Below are 19,110 nucleotides of genomic sequence, written 5' to 3'. Positions count from 1 at the left end.
GCTTGTCTTGCTTGCTGTCTCCCAGAAATGAGCCTGGAAGTGGAAAGAGGCCAGCATGGTGGAGGCCCTGTGTGAGAATTTAGGGTGCCAGGGACGTCCCCTGAAAGAGCTAGTGCCATCATACGCAGCATATCTACTGCTGTTCTCCTGCTCCTGACTTGTTGACACTGCACAGGGTGAACCTTAGGTGACTTTGTTGTTTTCCCTCTTGCTGTGCAGGATGCTTGAGGTCCCGCCCTCATGGCCTCTCTGACTTTGCTTTCCCCATTTCAGTTTCAGAGCATCTCCTTACGGAAGATCCAGTTTAACTTCCCCTACTTCCGCAGCGACAGGTATGGGAGCATTGGGAGGCACAGCATAGCGGCACTGTGCATCAGCCTGGCTTCTCGTGACCCCTGGCTGTCAGGAGAAGGGGCCCGCTGTGCTTTCTCCTCACAGTGAGAAGCAAGAGGACCAAGCTCTTACCCTGACTTTTGTTTCTACTTGTCTGTCACTTGTCTGTCATATGAACCATTTTAGGCAGTAATGATGGTCCCGAACCGAAAGCCCAGCCAGGGAAAGGTACCCAGGACTCTCTAGCCCTGTGGGTTTGTGGCTTTGGTCCTGCAGCCCTCTCGGCTGCTGGCTGCCACTCTGCATTTGTATCAGGTCAGGGAGCTCCTGTTCTCAGATGAAGAGCTGTTACCCTGAGGGAGTGGGGTACAGTGCATTGGCTTTTGTTATAGTAACAGGCACCTGGGATGGGCAGCTGAAAAGCAGAGGTGTGTTCTCCCTCTCGGTTTTGAAAGTTTTAGTGCCCTTCCTTCACCTTGTGGCTTGGGTTGGGTCCTAGCACCCTCTTTATGAGTCTACTCCAGATGGCCTAACAGCTCTCGGTAGGCTGCACTCTCAGAGTCCTCCACCTTCCACAGTGCCTCAGGGTGATGGCCTTGAGCACACTGGAGAATATATGACATTGAAACTCAAGCGTGTGAGGAGTGTGTGGTGCTCAGAGGCAGCCTGCTGACTGTCCAGGACCCAAGCGTGTGGGGAGTGTGTGGGGCTCAGAGGCAGCCTGCTGACTGTCCAGGACCCTGCTCTGTTGTGATCCTGACACTCCTGGGCTGTGAGGGAGAAGGTTCATGGGTAGAGAAGTGAGAAGCTGGCTTTTCAGTCTGAAGGCTCTTTCTTGAATAAACAGATGCTCTCTCTCCCCTTCCCATCCTCTTCTCAGGGACAAGCGAGACTTTGTATCAGCGGGGGCGGCTGCTGGAGTTGCTGCAGCTTTTGGGGCCCCTATAGGGGGTACCTTGTTCAGTCTGGAGGAGGGCTCATCCTTCTGGAACCAGAGGCTCACGTGGAAAGTGGTAAGGAGACTGTGGAAGCCACCTGTTAGACCCAAGCGCAAGTGCAGAATGCACCAAACATCCCTTGAAAAATGTAACTGTCCTTTTGTTGGAGCTGGCAGACTGACTCCATGGAATGTCCCTGTCATGGCAGTCATAGCCTCCAAACAGTGGGCTTCTGTGCTCTTCTGTGAGCCACTCCTGTGGCACCCTCGTTGTACCCCCCACTCCCATGGCACCCAGCTGTACACCCATGCCAAACAGCTGCTGTTTTGTCTTTGTGAAGTCCCTATTGGGAGGGAGGAATGACAGGATTGTGACTTGGAATGTCTTCTGTTGTTCTCCTTCCTGTTGGGCACAGGGCCTGCTCCACAGGGAGCTCCCACATCAGGCACTCACAGAGGACTGTAGAGCAACCCTGGCTCAGAGCCTGCTTTCAGCTGCGTTCCCAAGGGAGGCCCTGAACCTAGCCACTTCCGAAGGTCTCTTCAGTAGCCATGGGTTTTTTGTTCTTTCTTTGTTTGTTTTTATTGTTGTATTGTTTTGGTTTTGAGACAGGATCTCACTCTGTAGACAAGGTTAGCTTCAAACTCACATAGATCTACCTGCCTCTGCCCCTGAGTGCCTGTGCCCCACACCTAGTGGAGTGGTGAGCCTTAAAGGGACTGTGGCTGGCATGGTGCCTCGGGGGTGAAGGCACTTGATGCCATTCCAGACCCAAGCGGATCCCTTGATACTGGGATGGTAGAAGGAGGGAACTGACTCTCAAAAGTTCTGCTTTGACCCCACATATGCACCAAGTAAATACATAAGTGAATGAATAGATAAATAAAAGTAAGGGAGAAGCCGGGCGTGGTGGCGCACGCCTTTAATCCCAGCACTCGGGAGGCAGAGGCAGGAGGATCGCTGTGAGTTCGAGGCCAGCCTGGTCTACAAAGTGAGTCCAGGACAACCAAGGCTACACAGAGAAACCCTGTCTCGAAAAAAAAAAAAAAAAAAAAAAAAAAAAAGTAAGGGAGAGTGTCCAGCAGAGGCGACGTCACCAGTGGCCTCATGCTTGGTTACCTGTCTCTAGCTCTTCTGTTCCATGTCTGCTACCTTCACCCTCAACTTCTTCCGTTCTGGGATTCAGTTTGGAAGTTGGGGCTCCTTCCAGTTGCCTGGGTTGCTGAACTTCGGAGAATTTAAGGTATGCCTTGTCCTTCCTCCCAGGACATTTCACTTTACCCATAAAACTTGCTCATAAGTCAAAGTCCAGAGGGGTAGGTGGCCTCTGGAATGGCCATTGCTCCTGCACATACCTGCTTCTGTCAGCAGTGTGCCTGGGCCCTCAGCAGGGAAGGCAGGCCTCCTGCTCTTGTTCCTGTCTCTGTTTCTCTCCCTTCCTGCTCTCATGGCCACTCTGGTTTTTCTCTCTCCCTCTCTTTCCCCTTCCCTCAGTGCTCTGACTCTGATAAAAAATGTCATCTCTGGACAGCTATGGATTTGGGTTTCTTCGTCGTGATGGGGGTCATTGGGGGCCTCCTGGGAGCCGCATTCAACTGCCTGAACAAGAGGCTTGGAAAGTGCCGCATGCGCAACGTGCACCCGAAGCCTAAGCTCGTCAGGTATCTGCGGTGAGCCCCTGTGGGCAGGCCGTCTCTCCCGAGGAAGATGGCCCCGGGAACAGACCCTGCTTCCCACACCCACTGCAATTCCTCCTCTGAGACTGAGCACGTGGACAGGCTGATAAGGATGCCATACAAAGGCCAGAGAAGCAGGCGCCAAGCTAATAACCTGAGTATCTGGGTAGCCCATCCTCTGCTGACCTGCTGCTAGCACACATGACCAGAGGTCAGGAGGGTCAGCAAGTCCTGCTGAAGAGCTGTCATGAGCTGCCCTTGCCTGAACTTAGCAAGGAAAACCATTTAGCTCTTTAGAGAGAGATGTGTGTGCAACAGCTCCCTCTATCAGCTGCCTGCCCTTTATTGCAGCCAGCTTGATGCAGCAAGTCTGGAGTGAAGTCTAGATGTGTGCACTCTGCCCAGGGCTGCCGGGCTCGCCCTGTGGGGGAAGGGTATGGATGTGGAGATTGTGCTACTCCAGCCTAAACGTGTTTGGATTGTGCTGTAATCTCAGTGCTCTGCTTTCCAGAGTCTTAGAGAGCCTCTTGGTGTCCCTGGTGACCACTGTGGTGGTGTTCGCAGCCTCCATGGTGTTAGGAGAATGCCGCCAGATGTCCTCTGCGAGTCAAACCGGTAATGGCTCGTTCCAGCTCCAGGTAACCCTAGCAAACTAGCGTCTTTACCCTCCATCCAGAAGTGTGTGTCTGTTTCGAGCCATGCTGCTTCCTGCCCTGAGCTGAGTATGCGGTCGCCCTTTACCTGAGGATGTGCACAGCTGCTCTCCATCCTTTACGTTCTCAGAAGCTCAGGCAGTTCACACCTCTCTAGGCCCCATTTACATTTGTCCCTCTTCTTTTTTTTTGTCCCCCCCCCCCCCAAGATCAGGGTTTCTCTGTGTAGCCTTGGCTGTCTTGGACTCACTTTGTAGACTAGGCTGGCCTCGAACTCACAACGATCCACCTGCCTCTGCCACCCGAGTGCTGGGATTTGTCCCTCTTCAGGCCCGCAGGGACACACTGGGTCAGGGCTCCAGCACCTGCCATCTCGCCTCTGTGATATGAGGTCACTCACGGGTGGTGCTCACTCCTCCCAGCACCTGGCTCGTGCTGGGCTGCTCTTGATAGGGCTCCATTGTGCACTTCTCCTCTGCCACCTTAGGGGCCATGGGAGCGCACTCTGCCTGCGTGTTGACCCACTCTGATGCTCAGGGAGGCAGCATGTGCCTTGGTCTCCAAGGTGGAAGCTGCTGGCCGTTCCCTGAGTTCTGCCTTCTTGTTTCTGTGTAGGAACTCAGAGCTCTTAGAGCCATCTTGGTGGCTGCTTCTTCCGAGTCTCCAGTCTGTGACTCCCCAGGGTGTCTTAGATGAGAGGTCTACAAGCTATAGCCAGGGGTCACATTTGGCCCTTGCTGCAGCCTATTTGTGTGGCCCCCAGGCAGAGGGTGGCATCAGATGAGACAAAAGACCATCTGTGTGTGACTGGCAGAGTGAAGTTTCTGACACCTAGCTATTCCCAAGGCCACTTCCGTTTATGAGACTGGGTTTTCAGAATGTGTTTTGTTGTGGAACACTTAAATAAAAAAACAAATCATTCTGTGCTCCAGTCAGCTAACCTAAAGAAATGAACTAAAGCCAGAAAAAGATGTTTGCCCTAGAATGAAGTGACTTTATTTTTTTTCTTTCTTTTTTTTTTAAGGATTTATTTATTATGTATACAGTATGCATCAGATCACATGTGGTTGCTGGGAGTTGAACTCAGGACCTCTGGAAGAGCAGTCAGTGCTCTTAACCGCTGAGCCATCTCTCCAGCCCTGAAATTACTTTCTTGACCGTTAGACTGCTGGGCCCGTGATAGTCCAGCAAGGGCCAGAGAGGCCCAGGCAGCGTGTCTCAGAGCTTCCACAAGGACTTCGCAGAATTCTCGTTTTTGTTTTTCTTCCACTGTCCTGCCTGGTTTTAGCATCCCTGTTTTTCAGATGAGAAAACAGGCAAAGTGACTGCTTGACCCAGATCTCAGCTGGCAACATGTAGCATGGAGGGGAAGGTATTAGCTCATTTTATAGATGAGGAAAAGCCCTTCCCAGAGACTTCCGAAGTGCACCGCTGCGCCTGGCTGGAATGGCGTGTGGTAGAGAGGGCGGAGTTAGTGTGGAGGCTGTCTGAATTTGTAGTCTGTTCTCTGCCAGCAGGCAGGTGATCTCTTTGCACTGCAGCTGCCCTCAAGACCGTTTCCAGGGAACCTCTGGGACTGGCTTTTTTCTGACATGGTCTGTCAGTTATAAGCCATGGCCAAGTGGTTCCCTGTTCCCTTCCACTCATGTCTCTCTGCCAGCAGGAGGCGCTGTCTTACTTCCTAGTGCAGTACTGCCTGATCAGGACCACGTGCTGGGATTATAGACACCATCATCCAGTGCTGTTACAGTGCCCACAGGTGGACAGCTATCTCTGTGGCATCATCCGTGGAGTAGAATCCAGGAGACCTCGTGTCCTTAATGTCCGTAGTCACATGGGCAGCAGGAGGGTGAAGCTCAGCCACTGCACTCTACCAACCAGAAATCCAGAACCAACCCTCTGTAGGTGCCCTGCCTCCACTCCTAAGTCAGGGGCACCAGAGTCCTCTGCTCACACAGGCTGGGCAGACCGTGAAGCCTAGAACACCAGGAGAGCCTTCTCTTCCCCGTTTGGCTTGTGTTCTCCTGCTGGGTTTGGAGGAAGGTGGCGGGAGCATGGTGCTGCCGTCGGGCTCCTGTTAGGCTTGGTTTTTTTTGCAGAATATCCAGGGTAAAGGTTTTTTTGTTTTTGTTTTTTTCATTTGTTGGAGCTTTAAGTCAAGCGTTGGCCTGGTCTCTGCTTCCTAGGTGCCTGTAGCTTCCAGCTGCTTATCTAGTCTGCACTGTTTTCCATAGTGCTGGGGGCTCTCCCTCGGAAGTGAGTGTGACGTAATGTGAAGTAACACATCACTTCAGAATCTACACCAAGGAGTAAACCAAGTCTGTGGGGAACTGTGATCCAGTTAAGTTTAGTGATGAGTATAACTGAGGGCTGAGGAGACGGCTCAGTGAGTAAAGCATTTGCCAGTCAAGTGTGGGGACCTGAGTTCAGATCCCCAGACCCCATATATAGCTGAACATGGTCTATAATCCCAGTGCTGCCATGGCAAGATGGGGAGTGGAGACAGGAAGTGGAGCCAGCTAGTCTGGCATGTGCAGTGGTGAGTAAGAGACCCCAGCTCACTGTCATATGACATGACATAAGTGCATGCTATACAAGTTGTGCACTTATGCTCACAGACATACACAAACACTTTTATTTTTAATTTTTTTTTAATTTTTGTTTTTTTGAGACAGGCTTTCTCTATGCAGGCCTGGCTGTTCTGTAACTCACTTTGCAGACCAGGCTGGCCTCAAACTGAAGAGGTTTACATGCCTCTGCCTCCCAAGTGCTGGCATTAAAGACGCATGCCATCATGCCTGGCTCATAGATACTTGTTTTTTAAAAAGTAGATGAACAAAGACCTTTATCCTCACCCAGATTACCTCGCTCCACATTCCAAATACAAGAGCCTAGCATCACAGTTGCCATGTAGTACACACACAGAGATATGTACCCACTTCCTCCAGCCAGACCCCAGCTCCTCCCATTGGTACCACTGTCCAGCCAGACATCCAACCTCTTAGGAGACAGTGCTAAAGACTTGGATGTCCCAGTCAGGTGCCTTTATATTAGCTTTTTGATCCCTCCCTCTTCAGGTCACATCAGAAGATGTGAATTCAACTATCAAGACTTTCTTCTGTCCCAATGACACCTACAATGACATGGCCACACTCTTCTTCAACTCCCAGGAGTCTGCCATCCTGCAGCTCTTCCATCAGGACGGTGAGTGCCTCTGCTGCACACCCGGGATTGGTGTCCGCTCCCACCAGACATCTCTTCTGCTGCAGTGGCATCCTAAGCCAGAGATTCAAGTTTCTGCCTCCAGTGTTGCATGGCAACCAGGCTGGAGTGCAGAAGGACCTGGAAGGGCCCAACACAGTTTTCTGAGCCGGTGTAGGCATCTGCTGGTATGACTCAGGCCTGTTCTCACCCCGCAGGGACTTTCAGCCCCATCACCTTGGCCTTATTCTTCATCCTCTATTTCCTGCTTGCTTGCTGGACTTTCGGCACTTCTGTCCCCAGTGGCCTCTTCGTGCCTTCCCTGCTGTGTGGAGCAGCTTTTGGACGTTTAGTTGCCAATGTCCTGAAAAGGTAGTATGGATTTAATGTGTGCATGTGTGCCCACATGTTTACAAGTGTGTAAGCTCACACCACCAATGTGAGTCTAAGCCTGGTTGTTTTTCTCTTCACCAGCTACATTGGACTGGGCCACATCTATTCTGGAACCTTTGCCCTGATTGGTGCAGCGGCTTTCTTAGGTGGGGTTGTGAGGATGACCATCAGTCTCACCGTCATCTTGATTGAATCTACCAATGAGATCACCTATGGGCTTCCCATTATGATCACTTTGATGGTGAGCACTTCCCTCTGGCTGCTGGTGGGCCGAGGGCCAGGCTCACCCCAAGGGCTGCTTCAGGCTCCTGCTTTATGTTCCAGGTGGCCAAGTGGACAGGAGACTTTTTCAATAAGGGCATTTATGACATCCACATTGGCCTGCGAGGTGTGCCTCTTCTGGAGTGGGAGACAGAGGTGGAAATGGACAAGTAAGATGCTGGCCTCTCCCCATGTCTTTGCACCAGTTTCTAAGCTCTAGGGCCTGCAGGGCCTGGCAGTGTGGAAAACGGCCTCACCTTGCTCAGATTAGAGGAAGGTACACGGTGTCCCTTGTGTTTGGGGATGATGAGCAGCTTGAGTTGGCTAGGAATCTAGAAGGCAGGCCATGGGGCTGGGTAGCAGGTGGGGCACAGGGAAGCAGTGTCGCCTGTGGGTATTTGGCTCCTTAGCATCCTGGCCAAGTCAGCTGTGAGAACCGTGTCAAGCTTTTAAGATGGCCAGATGCCCACACCGAGAACACAGAGCCTGGCACTGACTCCAGCTAGGCACCACTCAGCTGGACCATCCACAGGTGTTCAGCCTCTACCTGGATATCAGGCAGGCCCTGTGAGCTAATGCAGGGTCAGCACACTCCCCCCCTCCTTTTAGGGCAGCGCATCGGCCCCACCTCCCTGCCACTACAGCAGGAAAATGGATGTGGATGAGCATGCAGGGCTAGAATCAATCTGTGGACTCTGGCTTGCCATCCTGGTCTAAACAAGGACTCCAGAATTGCCCTTTAACTTCTAATAACTAGCGATTTGTGGTGATAAATACATAGCATGTGACATGGCGTGTCCAGGGGTGACTGGCTAACCCTTGGGAAAAGCAGGTGGGGTTCATGGAGAGGCAGCAGTGGCCCTGGCATGATGAAGTGGGGAATGGCATAGCAGGCATGGTGGTGGGAGTTGAAGGAGCTGCTGGGATGGTTCAGAGCCCCCATGATGCAGATGGAGATGGAGAAGGCCACCCTAGTACAGTGGTCTCTCTGAGGCTGTGACAGCTTCCCCTCTGCAGGCTGAGAGCCAGCGACATCATGGAGCCCAACCTGACGTATGTCTACCCGCACACTCGCATCCAGTCTCTGGTGAGCATCCTACGCACCACGGTTCACCATGCCTTCCCAGTGGTCACAGAGAACCGGGGCAATGAGAAGGAGTTCATGAAAGGCAACCAGCTCATCAGCAACAACATTAAGTTCAAGGTAAGGAAAATGGCCAGAAGGGAAGGCCAGTGAGGAAGCCCATCTGGCCCAGGACTCAAGCTGGACAATGCTGCCCCTGCAGCTGGGTGCATTCAGACTGGCTCAGTCTAGGGCAAGTCTGCAGCACCCTCATGTGTGCTCACAGTGGTTGTGTGCTCATCCGGGCAGCAGGGAGCAGTGGGGTGGCTCCTCTTTTAGAGTCAGCAGGCTTGGTATTAATTATTTACCATAGAAAAGCCTCAGGGAGGCTTCTAGAGTTGCTGACACAAATGCACTCTGGCCTACTTAGGAAAGTGGGTGCCCAGGCAGAAGGATCACTGAGCTCTGGACCAGCCGACCTGCCTCAAGAAACCACAGATAAAAAGAATGCGGAAGAAATTGGCTAGGGAGCTGGAGAGATGGCTCAGTGGTTAAGAGCACTGGCTGCTCTTCCAGAGGTCATGAGTTCAACTCCCAGCAACCACATAGTGGCTCACAACCATCTATAATGTGATCTGATGCCCTCTTCTGGCCTGCAGGTGTACATGCAGACAGAGCACTGTATATACAATAAATCTTTAGAAAACGAAAGAAAAATTGGCTAGGTGCTGCAGATCTGGGCTGCGAGCTCTAGGGATGCAGATCCTGGCCTCATGATGTCATTTGGTATACCAGGTGGGATGGGCACTGGCAGCTCCGTCCTTGGGTAGCTCTCAACTCAGCCCAGGGAGGGTAGATCCATCACCACAGCCCTGAAGATGCTTCTGTGTTTGTATGCCCAGCACCACCGTCTTGCCTCCTGTAAAGACTGTTATTGTCCCTGCTCTCCATCCATAGAAATCCAGTATCCTCACCCGTGCCGGTGAGCAGCGCAAGCGGGGCCAGTCCATGAAGTCTTACCCTTCCAGCGAGCTGCGCAATGTGTGTGATGAGCATGTGGCGTCCGAGGAGCCAGCAGAGAAGGAGGACCTGCTACAGCAGATGTTGGAGAGGAGGTGAGGGCCTCGCACTGGCTGTCTACAGCCTCCGTGCAGAGCACCCTGCACACACAGGGTGTGAGGAGCCCTGAGCTTGCTGGAGATTATGGGAAGGCAATGAGGATGTGGCAGACGTGACCCTGCTGAGGGTATACGAGGCAGCATCTGGTTTTTGTGTAACAGATACACTCCCTACCCCAACCTATATCCTGACCAGTCCCCGAGTGAAGACTGGACCATGGAGGAGCGTTTCCGCCCACTGACCTTCCACGGCCTCGTCCTGCGCTCTCAGCTTGTGACCTTGCTTGTCCGAGGAGTGTGTTATTCCGAAAGTCAGTCCGTAAGTCTTGGGCTCTGGTGTCTGGAAGGCAGGCAGGTGGCAGGGACAGACCTTCTTGTTCAGGAGAGGTGGTTCTGTGCATGTGATGTGTGCACAGCTGCTGAGGAGGATTTTGCTGTGTTTGTGAGGCCCCCACGTCATAAGGGAGGTGAAGGCAAGCTGACTCCACTTGTCCCTTGCTTAGCCTCTGCCACATTATGTCCAGTGTCTCCTGCTTGCTGGCCTGTGAGCTTTTCATATCCTGAGGGGTTTTTCCTTCTGGTTTTGTTGTTGAGACAGGGTTTCCTGTAGGTCAGGCTGGCTGAGGATGAGTGCCTGGTCCTGGTGGGATTGCAGCTAGGCTGCTGCGCCTGTCTTTAAGAGTTCTCTGCATATGCTAGTGAAGACGTACTCCTCTTCCTGCCAGCTCCCCCCTGTAGCCGTCTTTTCTCTCATTTGGTTTTAGGGTGTTCCCATGGCACCTTCTTTTCAGCAGGAGCCTGAGCAAGTTACCAATAGCCCTTGTTTCCAGAGTGACTCTTGTCATGTTGAGAGTTGTGGGTTTCTACCATTATAACCACCTGAGCCCCTCTGTGGTGTCATAGCCTGCAGAAGAGCAGCCATCCTGGCACAGGGACCTGCATGGAGTATGGGAGACCAGCCTGGTTGGAGTGGGTAGAGACTGACGGAGGGTTGAGGGGTAAGAAAGGTGGAGTGGTGACAGCTTAGACCCTAAAGTTCCTGTGGCCTGGCCTCCTAAAGCAGATAGATTCTAGGGCTGCCCACAGTGGGGCATTTGTGAGCCAGGGGAAGGTCACAGAGCAGAGTTAGGGAGCAGGAGCCCACTCAAGAAAGCGATGGCCAGCCAGCCCTGTGCCCCCGTGCTGTCCTGTGGGTCCTTACACTGGCCTCCCTGGCCTGTGACAGCACAGTGAGACCCGAGAGATGATGACAACACTCCTGTGATAACTATCCCCAGTAGCCATTGTGTCAGATGGTCATCCGCCTTGTAGCTTGAAGCAGGGTCTTTCATAGTTCAAGACTTAAATATAAAACCCAGGGGGGCCGGGTCAGCTCTTTGAAGGAGCTAGGAGAGGGCCCTTCTGGCCTCCCCTTGCTCAGTCCCTCGTGGTCACCAGCTATTCCGGGCCTTGTCTTTTGTATCTGTCATTCGGTTTTCCTTCTGTCAATGCACAGTGCTCACTCTGCTTCCTCTCTCCGCTGTGGAAGGAGGCCTGATGTTGGAATTTAGGCCCCTACTCCAGCGTGAGTAATCTTCAGAACCCTGCCTCTAGGAAAGGCACCTGATAAATAGTAGGATTTACAAGTTGGTATGTCTTTTGGGGGCACAACTCAACCCAGAACCCCTATTAGCAGTTTTCTCATTCATTAGAACCTGGCTGTCTCCCTCCTCAGCACCCACTATGGCTCCTGTGTCTTTCCCCCTTGGTGGCAATATGACTGACTGCGTATGACATATGGCATATGGCATACTAGCACAAGTGGGGAGGAGACCATCAGTGACTGTCCTAGCAGCTGCTGTTTGTTGCAAGGACATTGTCTTGGTCGGATTGCAGAGTGCCAGCCAGCCACGCCTTTCTTATGCTGAGATGGCTGAGGACTACCCACGGTATCCGGACATACATGACCTGGACCTCACATTGCTGAATCCCCGGATGATCGTGGTGAGGAGGGCTGTCCCTCGGGACTGTCCGACGTGCTGTGCCATGTTTATCCTAGGCTGTGAGTGATTCTTGCTTTCTCTTCTGCAGGATGTCACCCCATATATGAATCCTTCACCATTCACTGTCTCCCCCAACACCCACGTTTCCCAAGTTTTTAACCTGTTCAGAACTATGGGCCTGCGCCACTTGCCTGTGGTGAATGCGGTGGGAGAGGTAAGTTAGTTGGGTGGAGAAAAGCAGTGTCCCTGGCTGCCTCTCATCTGTCTGTCCACCCACCTCTCCGCTGCCCCGTGTGCTTGTTGCATAATCCAGCAGGGGGCACCTGTGCTCCTCCTTCCTTTCTTCCACCGCCTGCTCTAGTCTTAGCCCCAGGCCTTCTCCTCACTTTCCCCTTGGTCTGTGTTCCTTGGCTCCCACCTCTTATGAGCATTTGTAGCATTAATAAAATTTAAGGCAAAATGCTCAGATGGTTTTAAAAGGTAGCACACCCAGTGATTAGTTTTGTTGGCTTTTTTTTTTTTTCCTTTGTCTTTTTCTTTTTTGAGACAGGGTTTCTCTATATAGCTCTGGCAGTCCTGGAACTCACTCTATAGACCAGATTGGCCTCGAACTCATAGAGATTTGCCTGCCTCTATCCTCTACCTCACAAGTGCTGGGATCAAAGGAGTGTGTACCACACCTGGCTTTGTAGGCTTTTTCATCATTTCAGAGTTACTCTGGTCTGTTTTAATTGTACATGTGGGGTGTGAGCGCACAACTTTGTTCAGTTGCTTTTCTCCTTCCACTTCTGTGGGTTCAGGGAACTGAACTCTGGTCACCAGACTTGCATGGCGAGCATATTTACCCACTGAGCCTTCTTGTTAATATTTTTATTTTTATTTTTTAAATATATTTTATTGATTTATTCATATTATATCTCAATTGTTGTCCCATCCCTTGTACCCTCCCAAAATTTTTATTATGTAGTTATTGTTGTACTGTTGTACTATATTATAGCAAAATACAAAAAATACAAAACCTGCAGAGGTCGCCACCCTGTCAGCCTTGTTGTGCACAGATTCTGTGTGCCCAGAGGTCATTCCCAGTGGCTTTTCCTTCAGGACCCATCTCTGCTGGGTCTGGTTTAGTCTTAGGCATGCTACACAGGCACTCTACCACTGAGCTACAACGCTCTACCCTACTCTGCCGTAGATGAGCGTCGTGGCCATGTGATCCATTTTCCCCATCCTTCCTTCTCATTCATTATTCAGTTGCATCTCAGTTCCTTTTTGAGGTCTTCAGTACATGTCACCAAAATGACCCCTTAGGAAGTGGTGCCTCTTACAGAGGATATAGCCTGCCTTCCCTCCACTCTTCTCTTGCTGGTCTGGTACTCATTAAGTAGCCCAGACTGGCCGTGATCCTGAGGTAGTCTTGTTTGTTTGTTTGTTTGTTTTTTGTTTTTCAAGACAGGGTTTCTCTGTGTAGCCTTGGCTGTACTTGCTTTGCAGACCAGGCTGGCCTCAAACTCAGCGATTCACCTGCCTCTGCCTCCTGAGCGCTGGGATTAAAGGTGTGCACCACCATGCCCAGCTGAGACAGTCCTCTTGACTCAGCCTTCCAAGTGCTGTTATGGGTGTGTGACATCTGGCTTGGCACGTGCTCTGTTTACGGACCTATACTAGACAGTTGTATTTCAGCTTGACACAAGCTAGAGTCATTTGGGAATAGGGACTCTCAATTAAGAAAATGCCTCTGTAAGTACTGGGCTATAGGCAAGGATGTAGTACATTTCTTAATTAGTGACTGATGTGAGGGTGCCCAGCCCGTTGTGGGTGGGGCCATCCCTGGGCTGGTGGTCCTGGGTGCTGTAACAAAGCAGGCTGAGGAAGTCATGAGGAGCAAGCCAGTAAGCAGTACCTGTCCCTGGCCTCTGCATTAGCTTCTGCCTCCAGGTTCCTGCCCTGTTTGAGTTTCTGCCCTGACTTTGCTCAGTGACGGGTTATAAAGTAGCTGAAATAACAGCCCTTTTTCTTCCCGTGTTGCTGTCGTTCATAGGGTTGTATCATAGCAATGGAGACCATAAGACAGGGCAAAGCATGCCTTGGGGATGTAGCTCAGCAATAGATGCATGTGCCTAGGCTTGTTCATAAACAAGACACAAAATTAACCTCCGACTAGTTCTGCCAGGCACTGTGTCACACACCTGGACCCCCACCACACAGACAAGTTGTGTCTGGCTCCAGCCAAACCAAGAACAATAAAAGATGCCTGGGGCCACGCAGACTTGTGTGTTGGGATAAAGCAGGTGACGCAGAGTCCCCTTCCAGTCCCCTTCTCTCCCCAGTTTCCCTTCACCCCTATTTCAGGGCCCACTGACTCCTTTTGCGCAGCTTCATCTGTCTCCAGGCCTCCAGCTTGTGACTCCTGACCTCCCCCTGAGACGAGGAAGTCAGTCCATGAGCACACTAACCCTGTCCTGTCCGACAGGGACCGGCTCTCCTCACGTACATCCTCACGAGTAGGTGGGTTTTCCTGCGGTGACTTGGGTGTTTTCTCCTTTCCCTAGATCGTGGGGATCATTACACGACACAACCTGACATATGAGTTTCTGCAGGCCCGGCTGCGGCAGCATTACCAGACCCTCTGACAGTCGGCCAGCCACCACCAGCTCACTCTCCCAGAGGTGCCTCTGCAGGTGGCTCGCTCACTTGCTGGCCCCCACAGCCGGCACAGATGCTCTCTGTCACTCACTTGCTCAGACGCCTGGAGCCCTGGATGATTGGTGTCAGGTTTTGGGGGTGTGTTGATCAGGAAGTTGGGGTTTTACTAACTTCCTCAGCAAGAATCTTCCATTTCTCATTTCCCAGGCTCCCCTAGAGAGACATCAGGGTGAAGTCAAGCTGGGTCCTAGGTAAACACTTGGTACTTCTCTGTTGCTGTTTCCCAGAGAACCCAGCTGTTACCCAGAGCCTTCTGGGAAGGGCTTGGGCTGAGGCAAACACTGAGGATGTTATTTGCATATCATGTTCATTACTAAGTTCAGGAATTGGGCCCTGAGAACTGTTTGGAGAGGCCTAGGATCAAAACCAGGGCCTCAGATACAGTAGAGCTGTCTGCCTCTTCATTGGCCCGTCTTTCTAGGAGCGAGTGCCTGCTCTCAACCCTGTGGCTTGAATTGCCTTAGAATCATTTCTGACCAGACCCTTGAAGCATTAAAACCCCAGTTAACAGCCTTCTAACCATTAAATCCCACCCCAGGGGACCACACCTCCTCCCTCTGCTGTGAATGCTCAGTACCCCCCCATTCACTAATTCCACCTGTTCTCCATAACACACGCTCTCCACCCTTTCTCAGTTCCTTCCTCCCCACAACTGCTTGACTTTCTCTGTCTTCCTGGTGGGGCAGCCATAGCTTTATCTTGGATTCATTCCTGAAGTTAACCAAAATTGAGAAATCCTTAAACAGAGCCAGCACCCAGCGCCCTAGTGAATCAGGATCGCTCTACAAGCTGCCAAGCAAGCTGTCCTGAGCCAGAGCCAAGCAAAGGTCGCCCTAGGGGAGAGCCAGTGGCTCCACTCACCTCTTGCACCCCACTTCACACTCCACTCCCCGGTCACCTCTTTCTGAGGACTTGCGGAGAAGCTTGTGCCACTGCTGGCTCAGGGCTGGGGAGCGAGTGGGATGCTCTTGCCCCTCTGCCTCCCTGCTTTTTCATGGCTTCATTCTCTCCTGGCTGCTGGTCCTCCCTGAATTGACACCTCAGTTAACATCTGTGTAGGGACATTTGCACCCCAGGGCCCCTGCGGTATCTGTCCTTTGGATGCCAGGTGACATTCATTTGCATTACTTTTTAAATTGTGGAAGTTGCTGGAGGGCATTTGTGCTAGGGCCTGGCAGAGTGTTCTGATCACTACTTGGGGAATCATGCCATGGCCTCATCAGAGGCTACCTTGGATCTTTGCAGCTGACAGTGACCTTGACCCTCTGTTTTCCCCACTTGCTTATCTTTTTACTATAATGAGATTGAGGTGGGCATGGGCTTGAAACTTTCAACAAATACTTGGGAACTATCCCAGCAGGCTGTGCTGGCCCAGGTGCCCGCTTTGTTTTATGGCTGTCTTTAGTGCCTGTCCTGCTGTGTGCCCCAACAAGAAGGAAAGAGTTGCCCACACCAAGAGAAAGGCACAACACACCACTGACTCTTCTTCCCAGCTGGTGGCTTTTCAGAGCCAGCAGCCTGCAGGACCTCAGTCCACAACTTCCTGCCTCCATGGCAGCCCTGTTGCAGTTTGTCCATCCTGTGTGTGCGTGCTTGAGTCACCCTCAGTTTAGCCCAGAGTAGACATGGTCCAGATCTTTCCACCCTGGAGGCTTGAGCCCATGCCCCTCTAGGACGCTTGGTTTCCTATGCTCCTCCCCTCAAACCTGCCTTTCCAGAAAAGCCCAAAGACAACCGCTTCTCCACTTGTGAACTATAACTGTAAGCCTTCCTCCCATGGCCGTCCTTGGAACCAGTGGCTCAGTCTCTCACCTGCCATAGCTCAGTGGCCCCTGGTACCACAGCACCTTGTCAAACACAGCTCTGTGGAGGGACACTGAGGTCGGCTTGAGGCAGCTTTCCTGGCTTCTGCACTTGGGTGTTTGTATGGCTCCCTGGTACTGCTGTGGGAGTTTGGTATTTTATGAGATGTCTCCGTGTGACCTTGTTAAGCAGTTCCAGCTGGAACGGACATTAGCTTGACTCAGCCAGCGTGTGACAGTTTGATGCAGACCTTGGTGACAAGAAAGCTTCCGGAAAGGCCAGCACAACCATAACCCTGGCCCAGCCCTGTTGACATGTGTTGCCCTCGGCTCCTGTGGACCTCGGTCATTCCCCAGCCACAGCTTCCACCTTTCCGTCTGCACTGTTTGTTTATATGGTAACATAGCTGATTCCGCTGTGTAGATAAACGGTCTCTTTTTTGTTTTGTAAAGGTCTATTTTTATTTGGCCCTTTGGAAGGTGGAAGTCCTTGTAGTAACTCTCAAGTCGAAATAAAATGTCTGCAGCTTCCCTGTAGACCTTGTCTGCACAATGCTTTCTTTCCAGGTTTTCATTTCTTTCAAGTAGGGGAGAGTAAAGGTGCTAGCAGCAGGCTGTTCCCGAGGAAGGGTCTTACATAACCCAGCTAGCCCCAGACTCACCTTAACCAAGGACGATCTGAGCTGTCCTGCCTCTGCCTTCCAAGTGCTGGGATTCCAGGCATGTGCCATCATGCCCAGACGGAAAGGCTAGTTTGCTGGCCCTGCACTTCCGTCCCTGCCTGCCCCCGTCCCTGTCTGTTTTCTGTAAGCTATTACACTGCCCTTGTAACCTATAAACAGGGCTCCATTTGCTCTCTTGATCTTTCCTTCCTGCCTGCTGCACCAGGGCAGCAGTGGACAGTCTGTCTTGGGATTTACCCCATTGGCAGGAACCTGACGGCAGAGAGGAGAGGAAGCCCTCCAGACTGTACCCACGTGGGCATGTGCATCTGCCTCCCTGCTTTGTTCGCTTGGTTTTTTGGTTTGGTTTGGTTTGGATTTTGTTTTTTTTTTTTGTTTTTCAAGACAGGGTTTCTCTGTGTAACAGACCTGGTTGTCCTGGACTCACCCTGTAGAACCAGGCTGGTCTCGAACTCATAGAGATCCACCAGCCTCTGCCGCCCGAGCGCTGGGATTAAAGACGTGCCTCACCGTCCCCTGGCCTGTTCGCCTGCTTTTTATTTTACAAGAACCACTTGCTGTGTCCATGGCTGAGCTGCCATGTCAGCAATCACTGACAGCTCATTAGGCCCCTCTTGCATCTACTTTCTCCAGGTACTAGGGGCACTTTGTGTCTTGTTTGCCCCTTTCTGTCCCTTCCAGACAACCCTCAGTGACAACCGTTTGTCACCAGGAGACATAGAGGGCACCCCTACAGCTCACTCTTTTTTTTCCTTAGCAATTAGGACTCCCAAATACAGACCTAATGCTCATACATACACACACGCAACACACAGACACGCGCGCACGCGTCCTTGCAAGTCATTCTCCGGCTGGTTTCCTGCACCTTCTGGTTGAGATCCAGCTAGGAAGTGGGTTTTTTGTTTTGTTTTTTTAGTTGAGTCAGAGTCTCACTTCATAGCTCTGGTTGTCCAAGAACATGCTGTGCAGACCAGGCTGACCTTGAACTCACAGAGATCTGCCTACCCCTGTCTCCTGAGTGCGGGCACTAAGGGTAGGTGACCATACTGGTCCATATAAGAACCATTTTGATGGGAAGTGGTTGACTTCTTCCTCCACCTCCAGCCCATCGCTGTTGGCTTCTGGCCTGGCCTCCCCTCTACAGGTATGCACCCCACTACTTGGTTTCTTCTCCCTGTTTTTGTACAACATGTCCAATACAGGTTAGGGACACATGCACACAGCCATGCACACAGCAAACCATGTCCTGTTGGAGTTCAAGATGGCCTGTGAGTACCGGGAAGATGACGCAGTGTTCACTATTAGCCTTGAATGTGTAGGATGTTGAGGGCATCAGATGTGGCATCCCTGACTGGCTGGTGGGGGGGGGGGTGGGAGGGAAGGGGGGCAGCAGAAATGAGCACAGCAAGGTGAGAGTGTAGATGCAGAGGGTGTCGCTGTGAGAATCTCAGGCAGGGGTGGGTGCACAGGACAACAGGCAAGAAAATATTGATTCCCTCCTTGTTTAAAGGGAACTTGGTGTCCTGTTCTCTGCTGCTCAGGGTGACACCTTTCACAAGCAGATACTTAAAATGCTGCACCTTAGCCAGTTTTGGTAGTGCAGCAAGGCAGAAGCAGACTGATCTCCCTGAGTTCGAGGCAAGCCAAAGCTACATAGTGAGACGAAAAATAAGAAACTGCATGTTTCCTGGTGGCTCTCCTCTCCATGCATTGTACAAGCTCAAACTCCACCGTCCTGGGTTAGGGAGATCATGGATGTTTTTCAAATGCATTTGGCTCCCTGAGTTTGAGCTCCAGCACTGATTGGTGGACACAGACAGATAGGTAGTGTGGTAGCTCACAGAGCATTTGAACTTGCCACTTGTCAGCCTGGAAACCTTGCTTCACTTCTCCCAGCTGGGTAACCCACCGTCCATTCACTCCTATCTAAGCTGAATGTGTAAATCACAAGACTGCTGCAGCTGGCACTCAGTAACAAGATCTGGACGGTCCCAGGTTCTCTGAACCAGAAAGTGAGAGGGCAGCAAGAAACTGTCTTCTGAGCACAGCTGTGTTACCTGTCCTCAGGAAAAGATGCATTTGTGTTTCTTTTTCGTGAATTAAAAATAAATGCCCTTTTGGTCTGGGTGGGCTTTTCTGGGATCTGAGGAGTGAGGGGCAGATAGATCGCTGTGAAGTCTATGCCCTGAGGGGCTCTCCATACTCAGCAGGAAGAGGGAGGCAGGGAGAAATGACAGGAAAGACAAGGTGGTGGCGAGGGGGAGGAGTGGACAGCAAGGAGCTGGGGCAGAAGCGAAAGAAGCA

The 19,110-nt window shown here is 51.7% G+C and overlaps 1 protein-coding gene across 1 annotated transcript in view; it reads left to right on the top strand.

Moving 5' to 3' along the window:
- The window catches only part of Clcn6 (chloride voltage-gated channel 6), a 33,272-nt gene extending 18,042 nt beyond the window's left edge, over positions 1-15,230 (top strand). Inside the window, exons 9-23 of the mRNA XM_051171791.1 lie at positions 274-332; positions 1,214-1,346; positions 2,401-2,514; positions 2,766-2,932; positions 3,459-3,585; positions 6,678-6,804; positions 7,020-7,173; positions 7,276-7,435; positions 7,519-7,625; positions 8,473-8,659; positions 9,476-9,633; positions 9,799-9,955; positions 11,512-11,619; positions 11,707-11,832; positions 14,168-15,230. Of these exons, the coding sequence (XP_051027748.1) occupies positions 274-332; positions 1,214-1,346; positions 2,401-2,514; positions 2,766-2,932; positions 3,459-3,585; positions 6,678-6,804; positions 7,020-7,173; positions 7,276-7,435; positions 7,519-7,625; positions 8,473-8,659; positions 9,476-9,633; positions 9,799-9,955; positions 11,512-11,619; positions 11,707-11,832; positions 14,168-14,248 (1,965 nt within the window). The 3' untranslated portion in view covers positions 14,249-15,230. The remainder of the gene's footprint in view (positions 1-273; positions 333-1,213; positions 1,347-2,400; positions 2,515-2,765; positions 2,933-3,458; positions 3,586-6,677; positions 6,805-7,019; positions 7,174-7,275; positions 7,436-7,518; positions 7,626-8,472; positions 8,660-9,475; positions 9,634-9,798; positions 9,956-11,511; positions 11,620-11,706; positions 11,833-14,167) is intronic.
- The last annotated feature ends 3,880 nt before the right edge of the window (positions 15,231-19,110 follow it).

The sequence above is a fragment of the Acomys russatus genome, chromosome 29 (genome assembly GCF_903995435.1).
Source record: "Acomys russatus chromosome 29, mAcoRus1.1, whole genome shotgun sequence".
NCBI classification, from domain to species: Eukaryota; Metazoa; Chordata; class Mammalia; order Rodentia; family Muridae; genus Acomys; species Acomys russatus.
Note: the sequence above shows the minus strand (reverse complement) of the source record. Positions and strands in the feature narration are given on the sequence as shown.